At 51.4% G+C, this 26,043-nt stretch overlaps 1 protein-coding gene across 1 annotated transcript; it reads left to right on the top strand.

The window, feature by feature from the left end:
- Positions 1-1,424: 1,424 nt before the first annotated feature.
- net (atonal bHLH transcription factor 8-like protein net) lies at positions 1,425-24,973 on the top strand. The gene is made up of 2 exons (XM_089581614.1): positions 1,425-2,516; positions 17,141-24,973. The coding sequence occupies exons 1-2, from the start codon at positions 1,518-1,520 to the stop codon at positions 17,162-17,164; spliced, it is 1,023 nt and encodes a 340-aa protein (XP_089437740.1). The 5' UTR covers positions 1,425-1,517; the 3' UTR covers positions 17,165-24,973.
- The last annotated feature ends 1,070 nt before the right edge of the window (positions 24,974-26,043 follow it).

Genomic DNA, 26,043 nt, shown 5'->3' on the forward strand with positions numbered 1-26,043 from the left:
AATAAGTTCACTGTAATAAGGTCTTAATCACATGATCAGGGCGCATATGATCTATTATTTAATACGAATGGTTATAGAACTGGTTTCAAAAGAAAATAATATATTATTTCAAAATTATTTCATTCACCGGCAATTTCCGCGCATACTTTTTACTTGGCATATAAAGTACAAGAATACCGCAAAAGGCCAAGAAAACCCTCTTCAGTGTGTTTGGCTTCAGCACTTGGGCGCAGCCAGTATCAGCATGAGCTGGCATTCGCTTACTGTCATTGCCAGGTAGAAATCACTCTATCATCTGCTACTGAAATAATTTATTATAAACTCAGTCCTCACACGATGAGCCACAGAAACCTGCTCGAGATTTTGCGCACGACCACTGCGCTACCTATTTCGTATACAGGTCTCGGAAACATTTATTTGTCTACGCGGTAAACAAGGGAGGAGAGAATGCCCAGAAGCGTCAGCTTCCTCGTTCCGTTTTGTTTCCTATTGGTTCACAGCTTTCGCTCATTGTCGGACGATGATTCGTTGAACAAAGCAGAGGTTGTCGGTCATGATTTGTAGTGGTTTGTTCTGAAGAAAACGAAAAAAAAAATATGCACAGGTGATCGTGCGATGTGATGCAACAAATCTGCGTCAGCAGCAATGATTGTACTACATGTCTTTTTTACATTGATCATCTTCTAATCGCATCTTGGAATTTGATTTCGCTGTCGCTTTTCCCTTGTCGAGAGTAGAGGCGGGTGGGTGACACATTTTACCACTGGGTTTCCGGAGATGCGCTAATCGAAGGGTGCTCAGGTGGAGGCATCATCCGGGCCTGGAGGGTGCCCAGCAGGTGACCAGATCCGCTCCGATCCGTCAGGGGCACTGGGGCGCGGAGGCTTCAACCAGACACACAGACCGTGGCTTTTTCGCTGAAACGCACTAAAATTCTTGTTTATGAAATATTTTTTTCTTAAATTTACTTTATGCTTTCATTAGAACTCCGCAATATCTCACTGGTACCGTCCAGACGTGCACGTCGTCCGCGGCATCCCTCGGCGTTTTCATCTCGAGTGCTTTGTGGGGGGAACCCGAGCATTTGTGCAGCTCGAGAACAGGCAGCGCTGAAGAAGGGTGGCCGGCAGCTTCCGCATTCTGAATGCTGCTTTCTCGCCCAGCGAAGAACAAAGCGTTGCGTAATGGGCCGCGCGGGCAGCAGCGCCGCCTCTTTGCGCCCGCGGCGGCCCGCGCCACAAGGAAGGCGACAAGGAAGGGGCGCACTTGCCGCGCCGCCCCTCACTCCCGGGATGCCGGGCGAGGGCGAGGCAACCAGCTGTGTTTGCGCTCCCGGGCAGCTGTAGCCACGGTCTCCTAGCAACCGTTCCCGCATCCTCCTCAGCGCATCGCCGGCGCACCCCGCCAGTCGGGTGCGTGCAGTCGGCGCGGACGCATCGCTGTGGTCTCGTGCGTGACGTCAACGGCGTGCTGTTCGCGCTTGCTCGCCCGGCCGTGCCCGGACGACGCGTGCGGCCATGAGCGCCGCGTCGAGCGACGACAGCGGCGTGGAGCTGCACAAGCGGCGCAACAAGCGCAAGTCGAGCGAGCCGCGGCGCCGGCGTCTGCTGAGCGGCCGGCCCCGCCCCTGCCAGGATGCGGACACCACCGAGGACGACTCGGCCGAAGAGCGCGGCCCGGCACCCGCTCTACCGGCCGGCCGCGAGTCCGTCATCCGCGAGGGCCCTCCGCGCCGGCCGGCTCCGGACGAGGACCTAGGACTGGACCTGACCACGACGTCCAACTCGCCGGCCACCTCGGCCACGTCCAACACCGCTGGCGGCACCGAGGGCGACGACGAGTGCCTCGACTTGCGGTCTAGCCACGCGCCGGTCTTCGAGTCCCGAGAGGCCGGCGTGGTGCTGTTCGGCGGGCACATGGCGCTCTGCAGGGACCAGTCGTCGCGTGGCGTGCTGACCGCTCAGCCGAGGTCCTGGGTCTCCGGCTGCAAGAGGCCCATCACCAAGGACCCGGAAGGCTCCGTGCGGAGCAAAAGCATCGCCTTGTTCGACGGCGCGAGCACATCGTTTCCTAGTGGCAGCGCGCCACGGACACGCGAAACTTTCGACGCGAGTGACGTGGAGTTGATTCCGAGGACTAGTAGCACGTCTCCCTGCCTGGAGTCCGTGAGTGGCCGCTGTACCCAGCGCAACTACAAGGGCATGACCAGGCAGCGGCGCATCGAGGCGAACGCCCGTGAGCGCTCGCGCGTGCACACGATCAGCGCGGCGTTTGAGGCGCTGCGGCGCGCCGTACCGGCGTATGCGGACAACCAAAAGCTTTCCAAGCTTGCCATCCTCAGGATCGCGGCCGCCTACATCGTGGCCCTGGCGCGGCTCAACGAGCAAGACTACAGCTGCGACCAGCGGGCCCCATCGTTCGCTGAGTGCATCGACCTGTGCACGCGCACCATCCAGGCTGAGGGCAAGGCCAGGCGGAGGAGCTCGGCGCCCGCAGCCGCGGCTGCCGCCTCCAAGGTATATACCACGCCTCTTTATGGGGCCGGGTGTTTCCGTACTCCTCCGCTCCATAGTATGAATGCCCTGCCATCGCGCGAGGCACTCCGATTGACTGACTCCCGGAGGGTAGCACTGCGGAGAAAGCTGCAGTCGTCATGGGCCGCTTGCCACTTCGTGTCCGTGAGGCGAACACAGAAGCTGACATTCGGTAGGGGCTGTTGATATGGCCCTGTAAATCGGCGTGTACTGTTCGGCTTATACGCCTAAAGAGCGTCCCCACATATATTGTCCTTACCACGTGACGCTGCAAAATATATTTCGTGTGTATTATTGTTAATCAGGGGGTCGTTCTTTAGCAGTCTATAGGTCTGAAATGTTTAGCGCTTTGCGTGCAGCGTACAATGTCGAAGCAGGTGAGAGAAATGCCTGCCTCGTCTGTTTCGGATTGTACTATGCACCCGCTTTACTTTTGATTGCCATCACGCTAGTAAAAAACCTCTCCGTGAACGCTTTGCAAAAGCACCCGCCTTGCGTTTATGAGCGAAACGATAATATGTGTTCAAAGCACAGAGGAGGAAAACGCTGATATCCAGTGGGGTTACTGTTTTTGTCCCGTAATATAGCTGTGTGTAGATGATTAAGTTGCGTTCGACATAGGCAGAATTAACACAAGAATCCACGTACCTCGTGTTCGACGATGTCTTACAAAATCTAGATGCTGTTTTTCTAGGGAGTGTATTCTAAGCTTAACAAAAACAGAATACGCAGACAAGACTTCGAGTATTGCTTTGGTTCAAGCTAGTTGGTTGCGTACGCATATTAGTGCGCTGCGTAGCAGCACTTCTTTTTTTCTTTCAGACATGCTAGAAGGGGTGAACAACAATTTAGGGGCACATCAACGTAAAGGCTTCTTTAAACGTTTTGTTCTTTCTCTTGCAGCATGCATAAATTAAAAAGGTTCCTGTGCAATGGTCGAATATACATGCTCAGAAAATACGATTGTAGAAAAGGGAAGGTGTGAAAGCCATTGATACATGTGACAAATCAGGGAGGTTGCGCGTCCGACTGTGGTGTTTGCTTCAATTCTTTTTTGACGGGGGGGGGGGGGGGGGGGGAGAAGCATGAGATTTCTTTGATCACATCAGCCTTCACCGTTAAGGCAAAATACGTTGGCTAATAGTCCAGAACACGTCTATTAGATGTCTGTGACCACTCTAGAAACGGGAGAAACAGCGTGTGGAGGATACAGAACGAAAAGGATAAACAGGGCTGTAAGTTACAACGAGGTATTATTGTTCGCGAAGCACTATATAAGCTGGAAGAGGAAAGCTAGAAAAGAGAATAAAACGTCGACTGCACGTGACACAGTCACTTTCTGTATTTTGCGCGCTCAACGAACTCCGGAGAAACGCAATTTCGTTGCGATGCCATGAAAATCAGCGGCGTGCCAACGCACTTCTCACTGCATGCTCTGGTGTATATAACATGCCTTGAAAATTTCGCGTAATGGTTAGTCATGACAGCACCTTTTGATGTTGGAATTGCGAACCTTATGTAACGTGTGCAATCGGTGCATTGGTCTCTGAGCCTGTGGTTGATGCAACGGCCGCTTGAAGCGGTGTAACACCTTCCTCACAGATGACGTGCTGGGCGACGAGCCTTTGGTCGGACGAGACCTTTCAAAAGAAAGCCGTTTTCTCTCTCTCGCAGATGTTGTTATAGCGACACTGCAGATGTAAGATGTTACATATGTGGGTAGCCATGTCTGCTCATTGTGCCTGGTGTGAATGTTATTTAATCTTCTGCATGCGCGACGCCACAAAGGCGTTATCGGGAGGAGACCTCATGTTAAATTTTCTGAGCATATTAAATTCCCCAGAACCAGTGACAGATGCATTTGCGCACCGGTGGTTTCGCTGGTGATGACGATACTTGTGGCCTCCCTTTATAGCAAAAGTTCGAATCAGGCCGAAAACGAACGATATGAAAGAACGCAAATGAACTTTCTCATCGCTGGGTTGCATCGCATCGCATTCTTGTGTCTATGTAGCCTGCATTAAGCGTAAAGCCCGCAGTGTGATTGTGTGGATGCAATGTTCTATTCCTCCTCCCCCTCTTTTTTATATATACATATATATATAAAATCGGGTTGTAGGTTAGCGCTCTGCTCGCCCTTTTTATTCTGTCTGGTCTCGTCTCTGCAAGTTTGAAGGGGACAATCGATTGAAATTTGAAGCACGCGTCTAAATTAAACCTGAGCGTCTGTGTGCACCTAAGTTTGATAGCTAAGCGTGTGCTTCAGTTACTCACATCGAATGTTCCCTGGAACGGCTTAGCCATAAATGAAGCGACGGTGGTCTCCACGCAGCCGCAGCTGCGTTTACGAAATTCAAGGCCGTAGCTGACCTTTCAGATGAGGTCTGGTGTTGGGCTTGGCTGAACAGAGCACAAGCGTCGCACATTTTCGTCTAAACAGCGTCGTGTGGTTCTAGGGCCTACGCCGTCGAAAAGAAAGCACGGGTAGCCCGCCAGTGAGGTCAGAAACAGGAAAATAAGCCTCCGTGTGGCAGAAGAATATTCCAGGAAACAAGCATGAATCGTATTTATGCAGGCATGGCCCAGCAATGGTTAAACTGTTCGGTTAATGGTTAAGCAGAGCAACTGCCGTAGAACGGCTGTCCACCGCGGCGGCCACGCTGTCCCAAGATTCTTGAACCTAGGGCGACCGCCAGGCTGTGCAATGTCGGTTGACCGCTAAGCGCGCGAGATGTGAGGCGGAATGCTGTTCGGAGCAGGAAGAGGTGCTTCTTATCATTCCGAGTGAGGATTAATTAGTTCCCAAGACAGTGGATGCAAATCGGAGCCCGTTCACTACTGAACCGCGTGAGGCTAGCGTGGGGGCGGCGGCCGCCAGGTGAAGGTGAAAGAGCTCCAGTGAACGGATCGGAGTGGCGGCTGGGCGCGCGTGAGTTAACTCGAGGCGCGCGCGCGCGTTCGAGTCCTATTTATAGCCCGGAGGCGGTCTTCGAAGCCGGCGCCGGTTCAGTGCTTCCGCTCACTCGCCTCGCGGGGCGCCGAGGGCTGCTGGCCGATCCGAAAGCCCGCCGCGAATGTTGCAACCAAAGCTACGGGTGTAGGAAACACGCCTTCCAGCCCCAGGAGCCACCTCGTTAATCGCACGCAAAATTTTACCGCACGCAATTCTTCGAGTACCGGCTTGACACCAGCTAGCTCAAAGCGCTCGGGACTACATGGAACCGCGGCTTGAAGCATGGCATAAGGTGCGGGTACCGACGGCGACTCCAAACGTGGAATTCGGGAGTCGCGCGTCCCGACTGACTGAGCGGAGGCGCACCTGTGCCTGCGGAAAAGCCGTTCTTGTGAGCCTTCGGCCGGGGGGCAGTGCAGCAGCCGGGGCGAATAAGGCGCGGCCGCGCGTCAGCGGTCTCGGCGGGAATCTGGAGGCGCAGAGGGGGGCCCCTGCCGGCCTTGGCGTCCTTGCCCTCTCCGCCGCCGGCCATCCTCGTGAACCGGACACCGCGCTGCCCCCTGGGCCAACAACCGCCGCCACGCAGAACCTGCAGCCCGGGCAGCCGCGACAAGCCCCGGCCGGCCAAGATGCAGGGGGGGGGGGGGGGGGGGGGGGGGGGCTGCACGCGGCGGTAGAAGCCGTGCCCCTCACGCAGGAGAGAGCGCCGCCGCTCGGGCGCCCGAACAGAACGGTGATTGAACGGCCGCTGCACGACCAATTCAATTGCGCCGAGGCACTTACTCACCGCTTACGCTATCGGCCGGCAAATGGGGCTCGCCGAGCTGGCTTCCTTGGCGGAGAAAAGGGAACCGCGCCTGCTCATTCGTGACCTCGGATTCCCAGGTGACGAAGACCCGTGCGGGATAGCGTCCTGCGTCTCCCCGCGCACGGCTTCGTTCCTTCTCCAAACGCTGGAGTGAACAGGGCGGCATGTTGCAGTTACTACAACGCGCTATGAGCACAGTGGCGCCCGTTCTGATCAGTAAACCGCCGCGAGGGTTGAGGGCTAGAGGCCATACGGTTCGAAGCTGGCGTGAAAACGAGAGCAAAATTGGGAGCATTCTTATTGCACTTCTCTTGACAACACATGGCCGTAATACGCAGGCAAAACAAGGACTAGATTTTCTGAACGCACTGCTTTAGCCTTTTTTCTCTTCTCAACATGCCCCTACACCATCCTCTAAAGAGCATGCCATGAACTCCAACCGCGGCTCATCGAAACGGTGCCTAGCTTTAATTAATGTTTTTCTTCGCCGTCTCGCTAACGGTATATGCACTGAAAACTCTATAGAGGTTCACTTCAGTCCTTAAACATTCAGCCCTTTTTGTATTTTGCATGCCTCACGAGTTAGAACAGCCTTCGTATCTCCCTCTTTCGATAGCTAGTCAGTCTTCGTCAATACTCTCAGCAGGTGATGCACAGAGAGTGCTTTGTGGACTATGATTTCAGTTTGCTTTCGTTGGTAACTTGCTCGGCCGTATGGACAACATAACGTATGCATGCAGCTTGGTTACTGCGCGCTACTACACAACGCTGCTGACCCGACAATGTTGCTGCGCTCAGTAACCGAGATTCAAACCAACTGTCTCCTTGTTTAGCACCACTATGCATGCAGAGAATAGTTGTGCAGGGTATGTCAATTGCGAAAAATTATCTGAAAGTAATTGTGTATATACTGAAACTGCATTCGAATGAGGTCGCACGATGTTTCGTATGCCACAGCGCCAAATTAATTTTGCTAATTTGCATTGCCAGCGGAAAGTCGAATGGGCAACAGCAGCAAAAAATAAAGTTGCTCGACGCCCGTCTCACAAGTGTTGGCACTCCCGAAGCTTGTGCTGTACACGATAACGCTTACTTCGTCCGATTTTCTTTAGTCTGCAGTTCCGTCTCGCGTTACTCAAAGGCAAAGCCCAACAACGTCGCAGAGAATGTATACGAACTCCACACGTGCCTTTAGAAATCCCAGTGCCATGCCAGATTTCGGTGACACGGTTCGGTGCTTATTACGGATCGGCTCACATCTTAATGAATGCTGCCATTTCCTTCGTCCAGTAATGCGCTTCCAGAGCGACAGCAGCAACAAAAATTGATGCTTTGCGCTTTCGGAAGAACTTTCATTCACTGGATGCCGAAACGAGCACCCAAAGAAGATGATTTCAGCGCTTTTTCAGTTTCCTCGCTTTCCATATTCGGACCAGCGCCGCAACGGAGCCGAAAAAATTTCTCTATGGGTACCCATTACATTTCCAGTATTTATTCGTTTATATTGCGCTTGCCAAGCTAGCTTGAAGGTCGTCAGGGGAAGTTTGGTGAACATTCTTTTCGGATGTCGAGTGTGTTCCTTTTGTGACTCACAGGAGCGAATATGCGTCTTTCGGCCGCCAAAGGCAAGCAGGAGGTTGGCACCGTCAGTGAAGCCCGCGAGGGGGAGCGGGGCCCTCCCCCACGCGTCCTTAGCGCGATGGTTGCGGCTGCCCAGGGCAGGGAGGGAGGGGTGCTTGTGCAGCGGCATCGATCAGGCCGGAAGGAGGCGCTGGGGGTCGCACGTGCAGAAGCAGGGCTGGGCCCCCGGTTCCCCGAAGCTGCCCTTTCGTCGAACTCTTGATCACAGCCACCTGCTGCTGCCCCGTCGCCTCCCGCGCGAACAGGGGCGAGTCGCATCTCGAAGCAGCTTTGGCACCCGCCGGGAGAGGCGCTGCTGTGGAGGGCACTCGTCGCGGTCGGACGCGCGTGGTGTCCGTCACGACGGCGACACTGAGCTTGTGCTCGCCGGCTGAGGCAAGTAGTGAGAAAAAGGGTTTAACACATTCTTCGCCGAAAAAGGCCTTCGACGGCCGGGAATGGAGGGGGTGGAAGACTGCAAGACTTGGCGCTTCTTTCCCCGATGCGAGCTTGGCTCCGAACTGCGAGGGACTTTGTCCCACTCACGCACCGCGGGCATGATCGGCGCGCCTGGCATGCGAGCGTCGTTGATTGCCGCACGATTGCCGACTTGCCAGATGCCCCGGTCGTGATCTAATGTTTAATGAAATGCCGAAAGTAGTTGTATACTAGAAAAACCGTTTAAAGCGCGTGGCCTCCTCGTTTTGTTTCAGCCCGTCGCCGTGACTCAGTTTCTTTGGCATCCGGCTGCTGATGCGTTGGTCAGCGTCCGTATTTTGGTGGAGGCGAAATGCAAAAACGACCGTGTGCTGTGTGATGTACGCTAAAGAACCCCAGGCAGTCTAAATTAACCCGGATCCGTCCACTACGGCGTCCCTCATAGCCGATGTGTCGCTATGAGGGACGCCATTTCAGCCGAATGATGCTCTAGCTAACGGATATTTATGAGGAAAGTGACTTGCAATCAGACTGGTCACCACTGTTGATGTGTTGTCTATCCTTGCCGGTTTTTTGGTGGTAAGCGAATCTGATCTATTTGCGCCGCTACCGTTTAAAATCTCGCTCGGTGCTGAAACTTTTTTTTTCTACTATAGACCACTTTTTTAATTTGCGACAGTGTTGTCAGCGACTGAAACTATTTTTTCACGAAAACACACGCATACATAAAAAGAAAACAAAATAAAAGCGAAAACAAGTTTTTCCAGAGCGCTCTTTAGTGCACATTTAATAAACCATCGGCTTCTATTTGGCTAAAATAGAATGTAGACAGCACGCAATATCAAGTACACGAGCAAACTTAATTGGAACGATTAAAGTCGTTAATTAAATAACGTCACGCAATTTTTTTCACGCTCAATACATATCTTCAAAAGTTCACGTTACGTTTTCGAGAGGGAGGTAGAACACCACCCATTAATTTTTCCATTTTCCACTGGGCAGTTCAATTAGTTACACTCCGGAAATCTGTTTGCTATTCGTTTCCACTTGTGGCCTTCGTTTACCTGATCGCCGCTGTTGATCACTGGCTGTGGCGTTCGGCTGTTCGGCACGGCCCTCCCGACGGTTATTTATTGTCCTGCGGCTGCGCACTGCTGCCCCCCCCCCCCCCCCCCCCCCCCCCCCCCCCCCCCGGTTATTAGAAACTCTTGGAATAGGGTAAAGCTATCGGTTAGGGGCACAGGGCAATAGCGGGGGTCAACTGCGCAGGCGCCGGAAAATTGCGGAAAATAACATCCCTCTCTCCGGTTGTTGTCCTGCGACTGGGCACTGGCTTGTGCCCTTAACCGATAGTGTCACCCTATTGTAAAAGTCCTTATTGTCCTGTGCCTGCGCAATGGCCCCCCACTATTCCTCTCCGATAGCCTCACCCTATTCTAAAAGCACCTGTCGTCCTGTGCAGTGGCCCCCCGCTACCCCCCTATGCCCTTAACCGATAGCGTTACCCTATTCCATAACCCCCTATTGTCCTGCGCCCGCGCTCTGGCTCCCAGCTATTCCTCTCCAATAGCCTCACCCTATTATGAAAGCCCCTGTTGTCCTGCGCACGGGCCCCCCGCTATTCACCTATGCCCTGAACAGATAGCGTCCCCCTATTCTGAAAGCCTCTGTTATTATTTCGCTGCTTCCCTGTTCCGTCCAATTTTTCGCTTGTACAATTAGACGTGAGCGCAGACAGTATCAATGCCCCGAGGGCTCTGTCCGCTTGTTCATTCTATTGTCACTAGCTACTTCCTACTCCCCCGTCGCACCGCTCCCCCCGCCCCTCCCCCCTCATGTGCTCCCCTCAGGTGTATATATTGTATATCTCTGCAAAATCGCAAATGTTAATTCGCAAATATAGAGTCATATTCCCTTTATTCACGTTAAGTGCTAAGCTCCGCGTGAATGAATCTGTGCGCTGTCATCAGCATACCCCGTATTTGTCCCACTTTTGCTCATTTTTGTCACACTCCCGCACACCTCTCGAGTAATTCTCAAATTCCGGCAGGTGTTGTCAAAAGCTGGAAAGGGGGAAAATGTGGTATAGCGCACTTAATTAGTTGCACGGGATTGCTAGCGACGACGGAAAACAAAACAAAAACGGGTAGTGTTTGGTCGCGCTGTCTGAAAAGCGATCAGTGTCTCTCAGATCTCCATATCATCGTCGTGCAATTCGAGGCGGAAATCCTAACGGAAGTCAGGCGGCGAAGCACAGGACGTCGACTGCTGCGTAACCGATACAGAGAAGACGTGTAACTGCGTGACAAAAGCTGCCGCAACTTACCCCTCGCAAACAGTGTCGCTAGTTAAAAAAAAAAAAAAAGGAAACGAAAAAGGCAAGAAAGTTATCTGCTGCTTTGATAAATAAGGCGCACAGTGAAAATTGTGGAATGTAACGAATGTTCCTTATAGGGCAGAAAATACGGTACTGTATGTCAAGGAAGGAGATTGTATTGAAAAGAGAGGTAAGCTGCTTGATGCGATATAATGGGAAATGCCAAAATTTACGTACACACGGCCAGTTCATTAACAGCATCGCGCACCCATCGACCCGCCGTCTTGTCAGCGCCTTATCACAGCGCGGAGCGGCGAAAGAAGCGAGAATAAGCACATATGCCGGATGCACCCTACAGGGCTAAAGAAGTTTTTGAATCACTGGGGATGCGGGAGAGATTAGATCTAAAAAGCAGGTAAGGGTGCGGGAACCGGCGTGGAGGAGGAAGCGTTCGTGGTACAATGAAGAGCTCAAGCATTTTCCCTGAATCTGAGGTAATTGCCTTCTCAGGTGCCCAGCCCGCCTGTGACAGCCAGCACTGGGTTCGGTGGCCGGCTGGCTGGCTGTCTCGTCACCTTTCGCCACGAAGGATCGCATAGCCCATCTTCGAGCAGGGACCGAACAGGTTCCAGATCTTCATCGCACTGCTCGTTTCGGTCAAGCACGACTTCTGCCGAAGCACTTTTCACGCGTTCCTCTCGTCATTGTAGCCCTCTTTGAAATTTGCTCAGTTAAACACACACAGAAAATTTCTTAAAAGGGGAGTATCCCGCTTCGGCCCGCGGCGACCACCAATGCGTGGCAGGTACTAGTCGAAAGAATGTCGCGGCGTTCCCGCCTTGAGGTTTCATTTTTTCCTGTAAGCGGCACGACGCTGGACTCAAAAAGGTTGCAGTCAGGGGCGTCAACTTCTCAAGCGCGCGCTTGTGTGCCCGGGGTGGCTTGGGGGGAGCAGGGGGAAAGGCCCCCCCGTCCTCTGGTGAAAGGCACCACCGCACCACCGGCGATGGGGTGGTCAGGCGCTCACCTGCGCCTTCTCCGTGCACAGGTGTCACGTGCAACGCCGCGGGGCTCCTTCTCGCGAGGCTCGAAGGCAGCGGCGGCAGCTGGGAAGCGCGTGCTGCCGCCCGCGCGTGTGCCCGGCAGCGCCCTGATGCGGAGCGTACCGTGACGCAGGCGCACGCACGCGCCGCTGGACGCGCGCCGGCGTTAACGGAGTGGAACGTCTCGGCGCTTAATGAACGCGAGCAGCACTCGGAAGGATGCGCCAGGCGCAGTGGCCCACAGCCACCGGTCCGCGCCGACGAGGCTGCGCGATCGATGCAGCGGCATCGAGCGCGAGGAACTCGTTGACGCCGCCTCTATGGAAGCGTAAAGCGTGCGTCGTGGCCGGAGATGCCTGGCAGATGGTCGCGACCCAGAGCTTGCCCTGCCTCGAAAAAAAAAAAAACAATCTGGACCCATTCCATAGACGGCATACGAAGACTTAAGTTCTGCGCGCAAAAATGAACCAGTTACGCAAAGTGCCATGCCAATTTATAGCTTCTTAGCTTGCAGTTAGTCACCCTCATGACACAAGTTGAACGTCACCCTGGAAAAGGAAGGCGAAACGAGGGCGACTTATAATCGCCATTATGTCGTCTCGAAATGCATGATTTTGTCGATATATAAAGGTTTCAGATCCGAGGGTCGTCCTTCCCGCCACAGCATCGGTTTGCATTAGGTGACTGGCCTGGAAGGAAAAACGAGAGTCCACGTATTTGTAAGTTTCAAAAAGGACTCTTTAGCACTGAAATTTTTCATTGTGAATATGAAGAACAAGTGCCTCCGAATATCGAATCAAGTACCTGTTCAGCATTAGACCGTCGTCACGTCTGCCGTTATGCTCTCGTCAGGTGTGTACGGGCTACAATGCGCCGTGCAATAAGCGAGGTTCTTGCAGGATCACTTGTCCTGCCGGTCACACCTCGACTCGGCCTACCTTCGTGAGCCCCATGCGAAATTGCGGAGGTAGCAATTGCCGCGGGCGCCAACATTCTTTTCCTTCACCTTTTTTTCTTTTTAACCCCCCCCCCCCCCCCTCCCTTTTTCCGCGTAAGACAGTTGACCTAAACGATATGGTGGCGCTCTCGCAAGGAGAGTCTTGAAGTCGACAGGACGAGTGTCATGAGTGTGGGCATTAATTACGAAGTATTACGAAAGAGTCAAACGAAAAATTTTGGGATGATCACATATTTGCTGCGACAATTGTGCGAAAGCAGTTGGATTCGCACTCAAAGATTACTTTGATGTTTTTACACTACTGAGTGCTCTTACTTTAAGCCGATGCTTCACACACGCGGCAGATTTTTTCTGTACGGTGTAGGTGGGCGGAGATGAGTCGAGGGTGGCAGTGGGTGGGTGGACAGACCTAACGCTGTGAAAACAGCACGCTTTCGCGTTGTGATTGTTCGAAGCTTGGGCCAGGCCATCTGGCTTTGGTCAGCTGTGGCATGTAAGAAATTCTAGCTGAGGAATTTCGCATGAAGTCCAAGCCAGTCAGCTTCCGAATGTGACCGGTCTACTTAATAAACGACGAATTTATGAAAGTTGGCGGTGTTCGGTTGCTGCTGAATACCCGGAAATTTTCGAACATCCATTTCTCAATTCGAGTGACAAACATATTTCATTCGTGATCGAAATTTCGAATATTCGCACACTCCTAGTTTTAAGCTCCACTGCTGCTCAGGTGCGCGGCGGATAACGATATTCTGTGGTGGCTAAACACTGCGCTACTTGGAGGCAGTCTCCTAATGTCAACATAGGCGGGAGCACAATAAGGATCGCGCCTGAGAGCCGGATGCATTTTGTCCAAACGTAACTGCTGATTCGAGGAGCTATGCGAAGAGTGAAGCAAATGACAAGGACTGTGGTTCTTATCCCCCATCGTTCTTTTCCTTTTTGTGTTGTCCTATCGCTAGCATCGTTTTCAGTACGCGGACCGAGAGCAGTCTGTGCGCAAACGGCAACAGAAGGACCAAGAGGCGCGAAGTGGCCCGCGAGCATGGAGGGCAGCATACGTCTGCTTCACTAATTAATTCTCGTTACTGTCCAAAATTTAGCTTCATCTTGACGTGGTTAGTTTAATGCTGCAGAGAAAAGCAAAGGATGGCGGCGTTTTCCGAGATGACAGCTTTCTCCAGCGGAAGAGCAGAATAAAGCGCGTGGCTTGCGTTCGCATCGCAAACGAACGCGAACGACTCGGCATGTTCTAAAGCTTTTCTCTCCTAGGTTAGAATGGCTGACATAAAGTAACAAAGAACAGAAGCCAGTCTGTAGTAAGACGCATTGTGTACCTGAACGGAATCAGCCAACTAAAGGCTGGTGACCTGGAGGTAAACATGTGCGCCATAACGTAACCGTATCGCGGTGCGCTCTGCGTGCGTTACTGGCGGAAAGAGGAGCGCGAGAGGAACAAAGGAAAGAGAGGGAAACAAATGTAGCCCGCTCGGCCCTTGCAATGAGATGCCTGGCGTCGGGGCGATGGCGGGCCCCGCATCGAGGCGGTGCGCAGTACGCAGTTGGCGGAGTGCAAACGAGCCAGCTGTTCAAAGCAAGCGCCCGACGACGACCAGAGACGCGTCGCGAGCCGTGACGGTGAGGAGGCATCGGGCCGGGACGGAGAGGGAGGGCGCGGCGTGCACTTGCCGAGCAGCGCACGCACACCTGTTCCGGCGACTCTTCCTCCCGCGGCGGCCGAGCCGAGCGAGCCCCCCAGGCGGAGAATGCGCCAGAGGGCGCGGAAGAAAGACGGGAACTGAGAAAGAAATGCGGCGGCGGAAAACAAAAACATGAAAGAATGAATGGCGCGCGGCGGGCACCAAGCACAAAAAGAGGCAGAAATGAACGAAATGACTAGCGGCTAGGCAGGCCTCCCTACTTGCTGCAGCGGCTCGTTGAAATGGACGAGTATCGCTCGCTGTGCTTTGCAGCCTGTGCTCCGCTCAGTTTTGTTTTATTGTCGCTGTTCTGGTGGGTTTGCTTTTCTTCTTTTTGTCCTTTTCCGCCGGCGTCTTGGGCCGTGTGCGGCGCTGATTGCCGTTTCCAGATACGCCTCCCGACCCCCGGGGCTCTTAGCACTCGGCGCTTCCCCTCCCCTACTCTCGTCGGTCGGGGTTCTGCGCTCGTCCGAGCACAGTGAGCCGGCTTTGTGCTCCCAGCTGTCGCTGCACAATATGTCCGCGTTTGTAATGCGCCGACCACCAGGGCTCTCCTTCGCGCGGCCTGCACTGTACGTGTCTGCTATTTTCGCTTCGTATGGAATACTTGGAGCCGAAGGCTGTTTCAGACCTCGTTGAGCCTCCGGAAGTGCTGTGTGTTCACGATAATGTGGAATCCACGCCAGGCAAAACGACGAGCAAGGGCTCTAGAGCCCCGCGGGCGCTTCGTGTACAGAAGACAAATCACTTGATTCCCAGAAAAATAAGTCTCTGGTTTACAACGCTATTTCGATTGTTGGTGCAGCGTGCACCATGCATTAAGGTATTAGTAATCTTTTCTGTTAGTTATCACTCGTCGTATAGAGCGGAGTGATGCTCATCTCTCGGGTTACCAATGAATAACAGAGTGTTTGTTGATGCTTTTTTCGGCGTAAAGTGTGGCGGTAATTTCGGTTGCTGATTCTAGCCATGCCAATTGACGTCAGCAACTTGAAGTAATAGTGGCCGGAGTTGTAGACATACGAGGGGGGACCCAAAAGAAACCGGACTGAGAGCGCGCTGCCATTCGTAGACGTAGTAGAGAGTTCTGCCGCTAGATGGGGTTGGTAGAGACCTTCACGAAACAACTGTGCAGACGGCATAAATTTTCAGGCAAAAATATGAGCGTAGTGTTGTGTTTCGCTTGCAGTTATTTTGTTCCGCCTGCGAAATCTTTATGGCAAATTTCAAAGAACAGAGAGTGTGTTTGAAGTTTTGTTTCCTGGTTGAAAAATCGGCAACGGAAGCTTACCAAATATTGCAACACGCTTTTAAAGAGGATGCTATGAGCCGCACACAAGTTTTCGAGTGGTTTAGGCGCTTGAAATGTGGTGAGATGAGTGTCTAAGACCATGCTCGTTCTGGGCGTCCTTCAACGTCTCGAAACGATGAAAACGTTGCAAATTCTGTCAAAAAATGAACAAAGATCGTCGTTTCACGATCGACCAGATTTCAAAAGAGACAGGGGTGAGTTGGAGCTCCCGTCAGCGAATTTTGACTGAGCAGTTGCAAATGAAACGTGTTTCCGCTAAATTTCTTCCTCGCATTCTCAGACAGGATCAAAAGAACATTCGATTAAATTTGAGTAGGGATTTAAAAAAAGTGATTGAAAGTGATCCAAACTTCTTGACTAAAGTCATTACAGGTGATGAGAGTTGGTGTTAGGGGTATGACCCAGAAACTAAGCAAGCGTCAAGCCAGTGGAAGTCTCCCAACTCTCCGAGACCAAAAAAAAAAGCAAGGCAGTTGAAGTCGAATGTAAAGGCAATGATCATTGTCTTTTGTGATGTTCGTGAAATTGTGCACCAAGAATTTGTTCCCCCTGGCCAGACTGTTAACCAGCACTTTTATTTCGAAGCTTTAAGACGTCTGCGAGAGGATGTGCGGAGGAAACGCAAGGAACGTTGGCGATCAGGTGACTGGTTCCTTCATCACGACAACGCCCCCGCACACACGGCCTTACGAGTGACCCACTATTTGGCCTCTCGTGGATCGACTGTCGTTCCGCACGCTCCCTATTCACGAGACCTAGCCCCGTGCGACTTTTTCTCTTTCCGAGAATGAAGAAAAGTCTAAAAGGGAAGCGTTTTGGTGATGTGGAGGCCGTACAAACAGCTTCGCAAAGGGCACTGGACGATATCAGCGCTGAACAGTTCCAGAGATGCTTCAAACAGTGGGAATAAAGACTTGACAAGTACATCGCATTTCACGGAGAGTACTTTGAAGGTGACTGAAGGAATTTTGTGCAAGAGTTAATAAATAACGTTTTTATACAAAAAATCCGGTTTCTTTTGGGTCCCCCCTCGTATGTCTCAGTAACTGCGGTGAGCTTCAGAAGCAACCAATAAATGCCCTGCGGCGTCCACAATGCGGTGTTCAGTATTCGGCGGAGGATCGATGGGCCAGTTGCAAAAGGAGGAAAGTCATGTTTGGAGGTCTGAAACGAAATTATTGAAAGCACCGTTGCATGTAATTGTTTGGGTCGATGCAGCTGTCGCGGTAGCGAATTCTCTCCAGAAGAGCTAGGGGTGGGGAGTTTGAGGTCCAGGAGTTTTTATTGCGATTTTCCTTCCTTGTGTCTTGTTTGTGCTAGGTGTTTCGTAAATGGCGGGGCGGCGAAAGTTTCTTACCGTATAGCCTGTCGTCCTACGTGCCCAGTGGAATCGAACAAGCGTAATGCAGTGGCGCAACAACAGCAGCGACTTGACCGCCCGTTGTCGCTTGCTTGCGCAGGACTCCCTGGAGCTGTCCAGCTGACGTCGAGAGGAGGGCAGCGCGACGGCCTCCAGTCACTCTTTGTCCCCGCCGTGAGCGCCGCCGACTGCGCCCAGCCGACGACCAAGCGAGCTTTCTTCGGCAGTCCTCGCAGTGCCCGCGCGAGGCGGTGTCCTTGGTGCGCGGCTTCCCAGCTCCGTCGCGAAGAGACTCACGGATATGGGAAAGCGAGCTGCTTGCCGACTTCTGTTCTCGTGTGATAACTTCCTCCCCACCGAAAGGAGTAATACGAATTGATTAATTTAAGGATTTCGTTATACGCCAAAAGGGGACATCAACTGATTAATTTAAGGATTTCGTTCCCAGCCAAAAGGAGGAATACGTACTGATTAATTTAAGGATTTTGTTCCCCGCCAAAAGGGGGAGTATCAACTGATTAATTTGTGGATTTCGTTCACCGCCAAAAGGAGGAATACGAACTGATTAATTTAAGGATTTCGCGCCCAGCCCAAAGGAGTATTATGAACTGATTACTTTCAGGATTTCGTTCCCCCCGCCGAAAAGAGGAATGTGAACTGATTAATTTAAGGATTTCGTTCGTGCTTGTCGTGGTTTAAGGTTTTTTTTTTTTCACTGTTGTTGTTGCTTGTTGGTTTTCTGTCTTCATGTATGGTATTACATCGACTTTTACATTTGCAGGGTCCTTCGATACTTTCGCAGGACCCTTGGTATACTTTAGATTGGTGCTTCTTGTCAAAGTGGCAAACGTAGGCACCCGCGTGGCGCCGTCATGCACGTGGTAATATTTGCCAGCGGCAGCTAGTGCGGCCTCTACAACGAAACAGAGGTCACTACACGAAGAGTCATTTCAACAAAGTGTCTGCAACGAAGTAATCATTTTCACGAGGGTGTCAAACAACGGCCGCAAGCTGTCATCTGTCACGCATGTTCAAACACTCGACCTTGCTAGCATTGCGAGCTACTGCAGAGTTCGCTGCCTGCATGTGGCTACCGGGATTGCTGGTTCAATGTCGGTAAGGGAGAAATGTGTTTCCTGAGACTACGATAAGGGTGATGTATAGCTCGGACGACACTGCCGCATTCATAACGGTAGGAAGCGACTAAGAAGCAAGTCTTCGACATGCACTGTTCTGAGTACGACTGTGGACCAACCAGTCAGGCCAACCGCCGATCACGCGATATAGCTCCGTCGTAAAACGGTGTTCAGCGCTGTTGGCGCACGACGCGAAATGCTGCGTGCGTCATTCCGACAGGCGGAATCAACAATGTGTGATATGAGGACAATTCTGGAACCTTTATTGCACGCTCAAAACCTACTTCTTCCGAAACGCGCAGCTCTGAGCCTGCGTGTCTGTAATCCTAGCCAGATGTTGGTGCTATAGCGCATCAGGAAGCGCTGCGGTCCATTCTCGTGCTCGTTGTTGGAGAACTAATTAGTTTGGTTTATGGGGATTAACGTGCCAAAGCGGCTAAGGCTATGAGGGACGCCGTAGTGGAGGGCTCCAGATAATTTCGACTACCTGGGGTTCTTTAACGTGCAGAGACATAGCAGAGCACACGGGTCTCTAGCATTTCGCTTTCATCGAAATGCGACCGCCGCGGCCGGTATCGAACCCGCGTCTTTCGGCTCAGCAGCCGAGCACCATAACCGCGGCGGCTTGCGCACTAATTAGATTTATTGTTCCTTCTCTTTTAGCGCCAGCGTAAGCGCCAAACATAGACCAACAGAAAGTGGTATAGACTCTCTGCGTGAAATACATAATGTGACAAAGCAAGGCAGCCCAGAGATGGATGGAAAGTTAGGGTTTGAATTACCTTTTCTACCGAGCGGATTGGAATCGCGCATATATAGGTAAATGATTCGCCATAATTTGCATGAATCATTGCGTCTACATCAACCACTGCAGTCACCATCATGAGCTCGGAATTAGAGGATGAATCGGCTTCTCATAGCTTTTTCCCAATGTCGCTCTGGATGATTCACTGCAAGCCTCTTTCATTATGAGTTAAGGAAATAAACGTAGCTATTTAGTACTAGTTCGTTGTAGCTGACAGATTTGGTGACTAAAGGACAACGAATCTAGTTGAGCACTTCCTCAGCCGTGTCTGTGCAGCAGCGGAGTAGCTGCTTTTGCGCGAAATGATATTTATAAACAAGCTTAGCCGCGCTAAAAGATGTCGCGCTGTGAGCCTAAGTGCAATTAAGACAACCTGTACTCAGTCCGAAAGAGGTGTCCTGGGCGAATATCCAATTGTCGTCGCAGTTGTTGCCCGCAACATAATCTGCCACACACCTGTGGCACATTTTGTGCACGCTTTGGCTTGCAATGCAGGATCCGCAGCTGCTCTCTCAGATTCATCTGTTGAGGACGGTGGTGTAATCTGCGTCTACTTATGAAGTGATTATATTGTCTTGGTCAAATGTTTAGGGGAATCCCCCAAGGTGGAGTAGATTTGTAATAAGGGAGTAATTACTCATTGGCATCCACCAGAGCGCAGCCATACGGCTACAAAGGAAAGCTGTACAGCTTTCTCAGAAACTTCGTAGTTAAAGAAAAATTCGTCCTGGTCCGGGGTTCGAACCCAGGACCACCGCTACACCGGAGCAGTCGCTCTACCAATTGAGCTAACCAGGACGGCAAGCTTATGGTAGGACGAGAGCGAATTGATCAATAACTCGAAGTGGGAACTGTGTTGGTCAAATGTTTAGGGGAATCCCCCAAGGTGGAGTAGATTTGTAATAAGGGAGTAATTACTCATTGGCATCCACCCGAGCGCAGCCATACGGCTACAAAGGAAAGCTGTACAGCTTTCTCAGAAACTTCGTAGTTAAAGAAAAATTCGTCCTGGTCCGGGGTTCGAACCCAGGACCACCGCTACACCGGAACAGTCGCTCTACCAATTGAGCTAACCAGGACGGCAAGCTTATGGTAGGACGAGAGCGAATTGATCAAAAACTCGAAGTGGGAACTGTGTTGGTGAAATGTTTAGGGGAATTCCCCAAGGTGGAGTAGATTTGTAATAAGGGAGTAATTACTCATTGGCATCCACCCGAGCGCAGCCATACGGCTACAAAGGAAAGCTGTACAGCTTTCTCAGAAACTTCGTAGTTAAAGAAAAATTCGTCCTGGTCCGGGGTTCGAACCCAGGACCACCGCTACACCGGAGCAGTCGCTCTACCGATTGAGCTAACCAGGACGGCAAGCTTATGGTAGGACGAGAGCGAATTGATCAAAAACTCGAAGTGGGAACTGTGTTGGTGAAATGTTTAGGGGAATTCCCCAAGGTGGAGTAGATTTGTAATAAGGGAGTAATTACTCATTGGCATCCACCCGAGCGCAGCCATACGGCTACAAAGGAAAGCTGTACAGCTTTCTCAGAAACTTCGTAGTTAAAGAAAAATTCGTCCTGGTCCGGGGTTCGAACCCAGGACCACCGCTACACCGGAGCAGTCGCTCTACCAATTGAGCTAACCAGGACGGCAAGCTTATGGTAGGACGAGAGCGAATTGATCAATAACTCGAAGTGGGAACTGTGTTGGTCAAATGTTTAGGGGAATTCCCCAAGGTGGAGTAGATTTGTAATAAGGGAGTAATTACTCATTGGCATCCACCCGAGCGCAGCCATACGGCTACAAAGGAAAGCTGTACAGCTTTCTCAGAAACTTCGTAGTTAAAGAAAAATTCGTCCTGGTCCGGGGTTCGAACCCAGGACCACCGCTACACCGGAGCAGTCGCTCTACCAATTGAGCTAACCAGGACGGCAAGCTTATGGTAGGACGAGAGCGAATTGATCAATAACTCGAAGTGGGAACTGTGTTGGTCAAATGTTTAGGGGAATACCCCAAGGTGGAGTAGATTTGTAATAAGGGAGTAATTACTCATTGGCATCCACCCGAGCGCAGCCATACGGCTACAAAGGAAAGCTGTACAGCTTTCTCAGAAACTTCGTAGTTAAAGAAAAATTCGTCCTGGTCCGGGGTTCGAACCCAGGACCACCGCTACACCGGAGCAGTCGCTCTACCAATTGAGCTAACCAGGACGGCAAGCTTATGGTAGGACGAGAGCGAATTGATCAATAACTCGAAGTGGGAACTGTGTTGGTCAAATGTTTAGGGGAATACCCCAAGGTGGAGTAGATTTGTAATAAGGGAGTAATTACTCATTGGCATCCACCCGAGCGCAGCCATACGGCTACAAAGGAAAGCTGTACAGCTTTCTCAGAAACTTCGTAGTTAAAGAAAAATTCGTCCTGGTCCGGCGTTCGAACCCAGGACCACCGCTACATCGGAACAGTCGCTCTACCAATTGAGCTAACCAGGACGGCAAGCTTATGGTAGGACGAGAGCGAATTGATCAGAAACTCGAAGTGGGAACTGTGTTGGTGAAATGTTTAGGGGAATTCCCCAAGGTGGAGTAGATTTGTAATAAGCGAGTAATTACTCATTGGCATCCACCCGAGCGCAGCCATACGGCTACAAAGGAAAGCTGTACAGCTTTCTCAGAAACTTCGTAGTTAAAGAAAAATTCGTCCTGGTCCGGCGTTCGAACCCAGGACCACCGCTACACCGGAACAGTCGCTCTACCAATTGAGCTAACCAGGACGGCAAGCTTATGGTAGGACGAGAGCGAATTGATCAAAAACTCGAAGTGGGAACTGTGTTGGTCAAATGTTTAGGGGAATCCCCCAAGGTGGAGTAGATTTGTAATAAGGGAGTAATTACTCATTGGCATCCACCCGAGCGCAGCCATACGGCTACAAAGGAAAGCTGTACAGCTTTCTCAGAAACTTCGTAGTTAAAGAAAAATTCGTCCTGGTCCGGGGTTCGAACCCAGGACCACCGCTACACCGGAGCAGTCGCTCTACCAATTGAGCTAACCAGGACGGCAAGCTTATGGTAGGACGAGAGCGAATTGATCAAAAACTCGAAGTGGGAACTGTGTTGGTGAAATGTTTAGGGGAATTCCCCAAGGTGGAGTAGATTTGTAATAAGGGAGTAATTACTCATTGGCATCCACCCGAGCGCAGCCATACGGCTACAAAGGAAAGCTGTACAGCTTTCTCAGAAACTTCGTAGTTAAAGAAAAATTCGTCCTGGTCCGGGGTTCGAACCCAGGACCACCGCTACACCGGAGCAGTCGCTCTACCAATTGAGCTAACCAGGACGGCAAGCTTATGGTAGGACGAGAGCGAATTGATCAATAACTCGAAGTGGGAACTGTGTTGGTCAAATGTTTAGGGGAATACCCCAAGGTGGAGTAGATTTGTAATAAGGGAGTAATTACTCATTGGCATCCACCCGAGCGCAGCCATACGGCTACAAAGGAAAGCTGTACAGCTTTCTCAGAAACTTCGTAGTTAAAGAAAAATTCGTCCTGGTCCGGCGTTCGAACCCAGGACCACCGCTACACCGGAACAGTCGCTCTACCAATTGAGCTAACCAGGACGGCAAGCTTATGGTAGGACGAGAGCGAATTGATCAAAAACTCGAAGTGGGAACTGTGTTGGTGAAATGTTTAGGGGAATTCCCCAAGGTGGAGTAGATTTGTAATAAGGGAGTAATTACTCATTGGCATCCACCCGAGCGCAGCCATACGGCTACAAAGGAAAGCTGTACAGCTTTCTCAGAAACTTCGTAGTTAAAGAAAAATTCGTCCTGGTCCGGGGTTCGAACCCAGGACCACCGCTACACCGGAGCAGTCGCTCTACCAATTGAGCTAACCAGGACGGCAAGCTTATGGTAGGATGAGAGCGAATTGATCAATAACTCGAAGTGGGAACTGTGTTGGTCAAATGTTTAGGGGAATCCCCCAAGGTGGAGTAGATTTGTAATAAGGGAGTAATTACTCATTGGCATCCACCCGAGCGCAGCCATACGGCTACAAAGGAAAGCTGTACAGCTTTCTCAGAAACTTCGTAGTTAAAGAAAAATTCGTCCTGGTCCGGGGTTCGAACCCAGGACCACCGCTACACCGGAGCAGTCGCTCTACCAATTGAGCTAACCAGGACGGCAAGCTTATGGTAGGATGAGAGCGAATTGATCAATAACTCGAAGTGGGAACTGTGTTGGTCAAATGTTTAGGGGAATCCCCCAAGGTGGAGTAGATTTGTAATAAGGGAGTAATTACTCATTGGCATCCACCCGAGCGCAGCCATACGGCTACAAAGGAAAGCTGTACAGCTTTCTCAGAAACTTCGTAGTTAAAGAAAAATTCGTCCTGGTCCGGGGTTCGAACCCAGGACCACCGCTACACCGGAGCAGTCGCTCTACCAATTGAGCTAACCTGGACGGCAAGCTTATGGTAGGACGAGAGCGAATTGATCGAACTGAAGAATTAAAAGGGGTAAAAAGGGGCGCATGCCGTGACTTCACTAAGTCGGATGCAGCTCAAGTACGAAGCGTCTTCTCTGTGTCAGACGACCCCCTTCCAGTCAATGGCGTCGGCCGATTCTCATGAACCTGCTAGCACCCCAATGCAGGGAGAGTAATATATCCCCGACCGTGGAGGGAGTGGACTATCCCCTTTCATCTGCCACTCCCTGCAATGTCACTATAGCAGGCTCGGGAGAATCGGCCGACGCAATTGCCTGGAAGAGGGTCCTTTGATGGGGAAAAGCCGCTTCGTTCTTGAGTTGTATCTGACTATAGTTCTCAAACGAAAGAGTCCTGGCTCGCTGCTTTAGCTCACACTTTTGATTCTGCGCCGGGTGAGAAATTGTGATGGAGAGCCGTGCGCTTCTCACATGCTCTTGTTGAGGCGGATTGTTACTTTGAAGCTATGCTTCTGGCCTGAACTAGGGCAGTGGTTGCCTTTAGCTCCATAGTTAACGTCTCGTATATACCTTACTGGCTGCCCACTTCGGCGGCGAACGATAACAGAAAGTAGTCAAATCAGTTTTAGCGTGGGGAAGGGACTAAGTTTCAATGGCAAGGGCGATTAAGCTAAAGGGTGTATTTAAACGTGCGAGCGGCTTCTATTAATGTGATATGATTTTTATTGGACCGCGTAGCGGCTTGAGATGAACGTAAAGTGGCCTTGGTTAAATTATCGTCCCACCGCGGGCTCCGGACCAACCGGCATTCTCGCCAGCCGTCCATGCGTAGTTGGGAGGGCCTGCGTATACTACCCGGCTCTCATGCGTTCCATTCGGTGGACGAGAAACAATCTCCTGGTGTCCTCGCTCCTATATAGGGCGTGGCCTTACTTGCGCGTACAGAGTTTTTCGACAAACAAACGTCACTGAGATCGCTGACGGCTTAGAACCAGCCGAGATTTTGTTTCCCGGCTGCTGCTGTTTTGCTTGCTCGTCATTGGCATCAACATGTGTTGTATTAAACTGCGACAATGATGGATTCTCGCCCCCAGTCACAAGTCGTTACGCGATACCGCAGAGTAGCGTATCAGAGATGGCAGGATCAGAGAAAGACGAAGTGAAGTTCACGGTCGCATCTAAATGTCAACTTTTAGCTTTTGGCATTCAGTTGCCCTCAAATCGTACTTGCAGGCAGTGTGACATTCTCAAAATAATCATTGATGTATTACATTCGGCGCGGTGACTGCTGCTGACGTAGTCATAGAACAAATGCTGAACCACGCAGAACGGTTGCTAGCATGCGGCTAATCGTTGCGTTCACGGGGAGACGAAGAGAGTGAGGCGCTGCTTTATATATCGACATCTAGTGAATGTGTGTGCGTTGTTTGTAGCTCAGAAAATGCCTGTGGTCATTCGTGCCTGACTCAAGTGCCCACATCATTCATTTCATATTGTGTGCGAGTTCAAAGTGCGTGTGCAAAGTGGAGTCAAAATAAATTATATATTTGCGTCGCACTCCTGAGCGTCTCGTGTGTGCTATTGGAAAGACCTCCACGAATGCACTTGTACAGCTGGTAAGATAACAGGTAGGTATGGTGAACGTTACTACGTCCCAAGGGACCGTTTCGGGAACGACAGCGTTCAGAGATTAGCCCCCGCTTGCGAGGCCAAATTCTGCTCTCACAAGCTTGCAGGTGCCGAAATATATTTTCTGCACGTCTCAACACGTGCATATTGCAGATAAATTTATGCGACAAAGGAGCGGAATCTCTGCTGCTGATGTCCTACAGGTAAGTAGCCAGCGCGCCCTTCCTCTGGAACGGGGCCAAGCATGCAGAGGCATTCGGTGTATAGGTGCCCCTCTTGGCGCTTATGTAAGTGAAAAATCTACGTGAGCGTAATGAGAAGAAACTTAGCTGCCCAGATTTTGCCGTGAGGCCTAGCTTTCTGATGGGTATCTTCGATGTGGCCGCGCTCGTTGCAATAAATTCCGAAACTTCCAGCGTAGCGCTTGAACATGCAGCGCCGGTCCACGCAGTTGACAAGTGCGGTTTTACTCTAGCATTCTGCGGCTACCTCAGAACCACTCAACTCGTGGACGCCGTCAACTGCAGCAACAATGGCAGTCAGCGGCTTGCAGCCTTGTTAAAAACCCTAACCGCGTGGAGCAACTTGAGAGACCAATTCGCTGTGAAATGGGACTCTTCGCCCGTGACAAGCCTCTGGAATCAATGCTCCTGTGGACAAAGTCGTATGCTACGTCATGTTCGACGAATGTACTGCACTCGCACCATTTACGAACACGCATTCAGTAGCTGCACGCAGGCTCGACTTGTATGTGCAACGCTTCAAACTCGCAACATCGCCTGTGGAGTAAAGCGGAAATTTGGGCGAGTTGGTACATGTTCAGTTTTGCTCGCAGCGATGATGATGATGATGATGTCCTCAGGCTGAATGGCACATACCCACGGCGGGGGATTGGCCAGCGTGCATGACGAACGCAACACGAAAGACGGAACCTTCGTCTTCTCCCGTCTTTCGTGCGCGTTGAGCAAAAATGAGCATGGTCTCGTAGACATTTCCAC

Source organism: Amblyomma mixtum, chromosome 3 (assembly GCF_055824585.1).
Source record: "Amblyomma mixtum isolate Tamu chromosome 3, ASM5582458v1, whole genome shotgun sequence".
Classification (NCBI taxonomy): Eukaryota; Metazoa; Arthropoda; class Arachnida; order Ixodida; family Ixodidae; genus Amblyomma; species Amblyomma mixtum.

What these genes read in the sequence shown, in the direction of transcription:
- net (XM_089581614.1), top strand. Translation starts at nt 1,518, where the DNA reads ATGAGCGCCGCGTCGAGCGACGACAGCGGCGTGGAGCTGCACAAGCGG. An exon ending in CCGCGGCTGCCGCCTCCAAG is followed by an intron (nt 2,517 to 17,140) that starts GTATATACCACG and finishes TTGCTTGCGCAG; the next exon opens with GACTCCCTGGAGCTGTCCAG.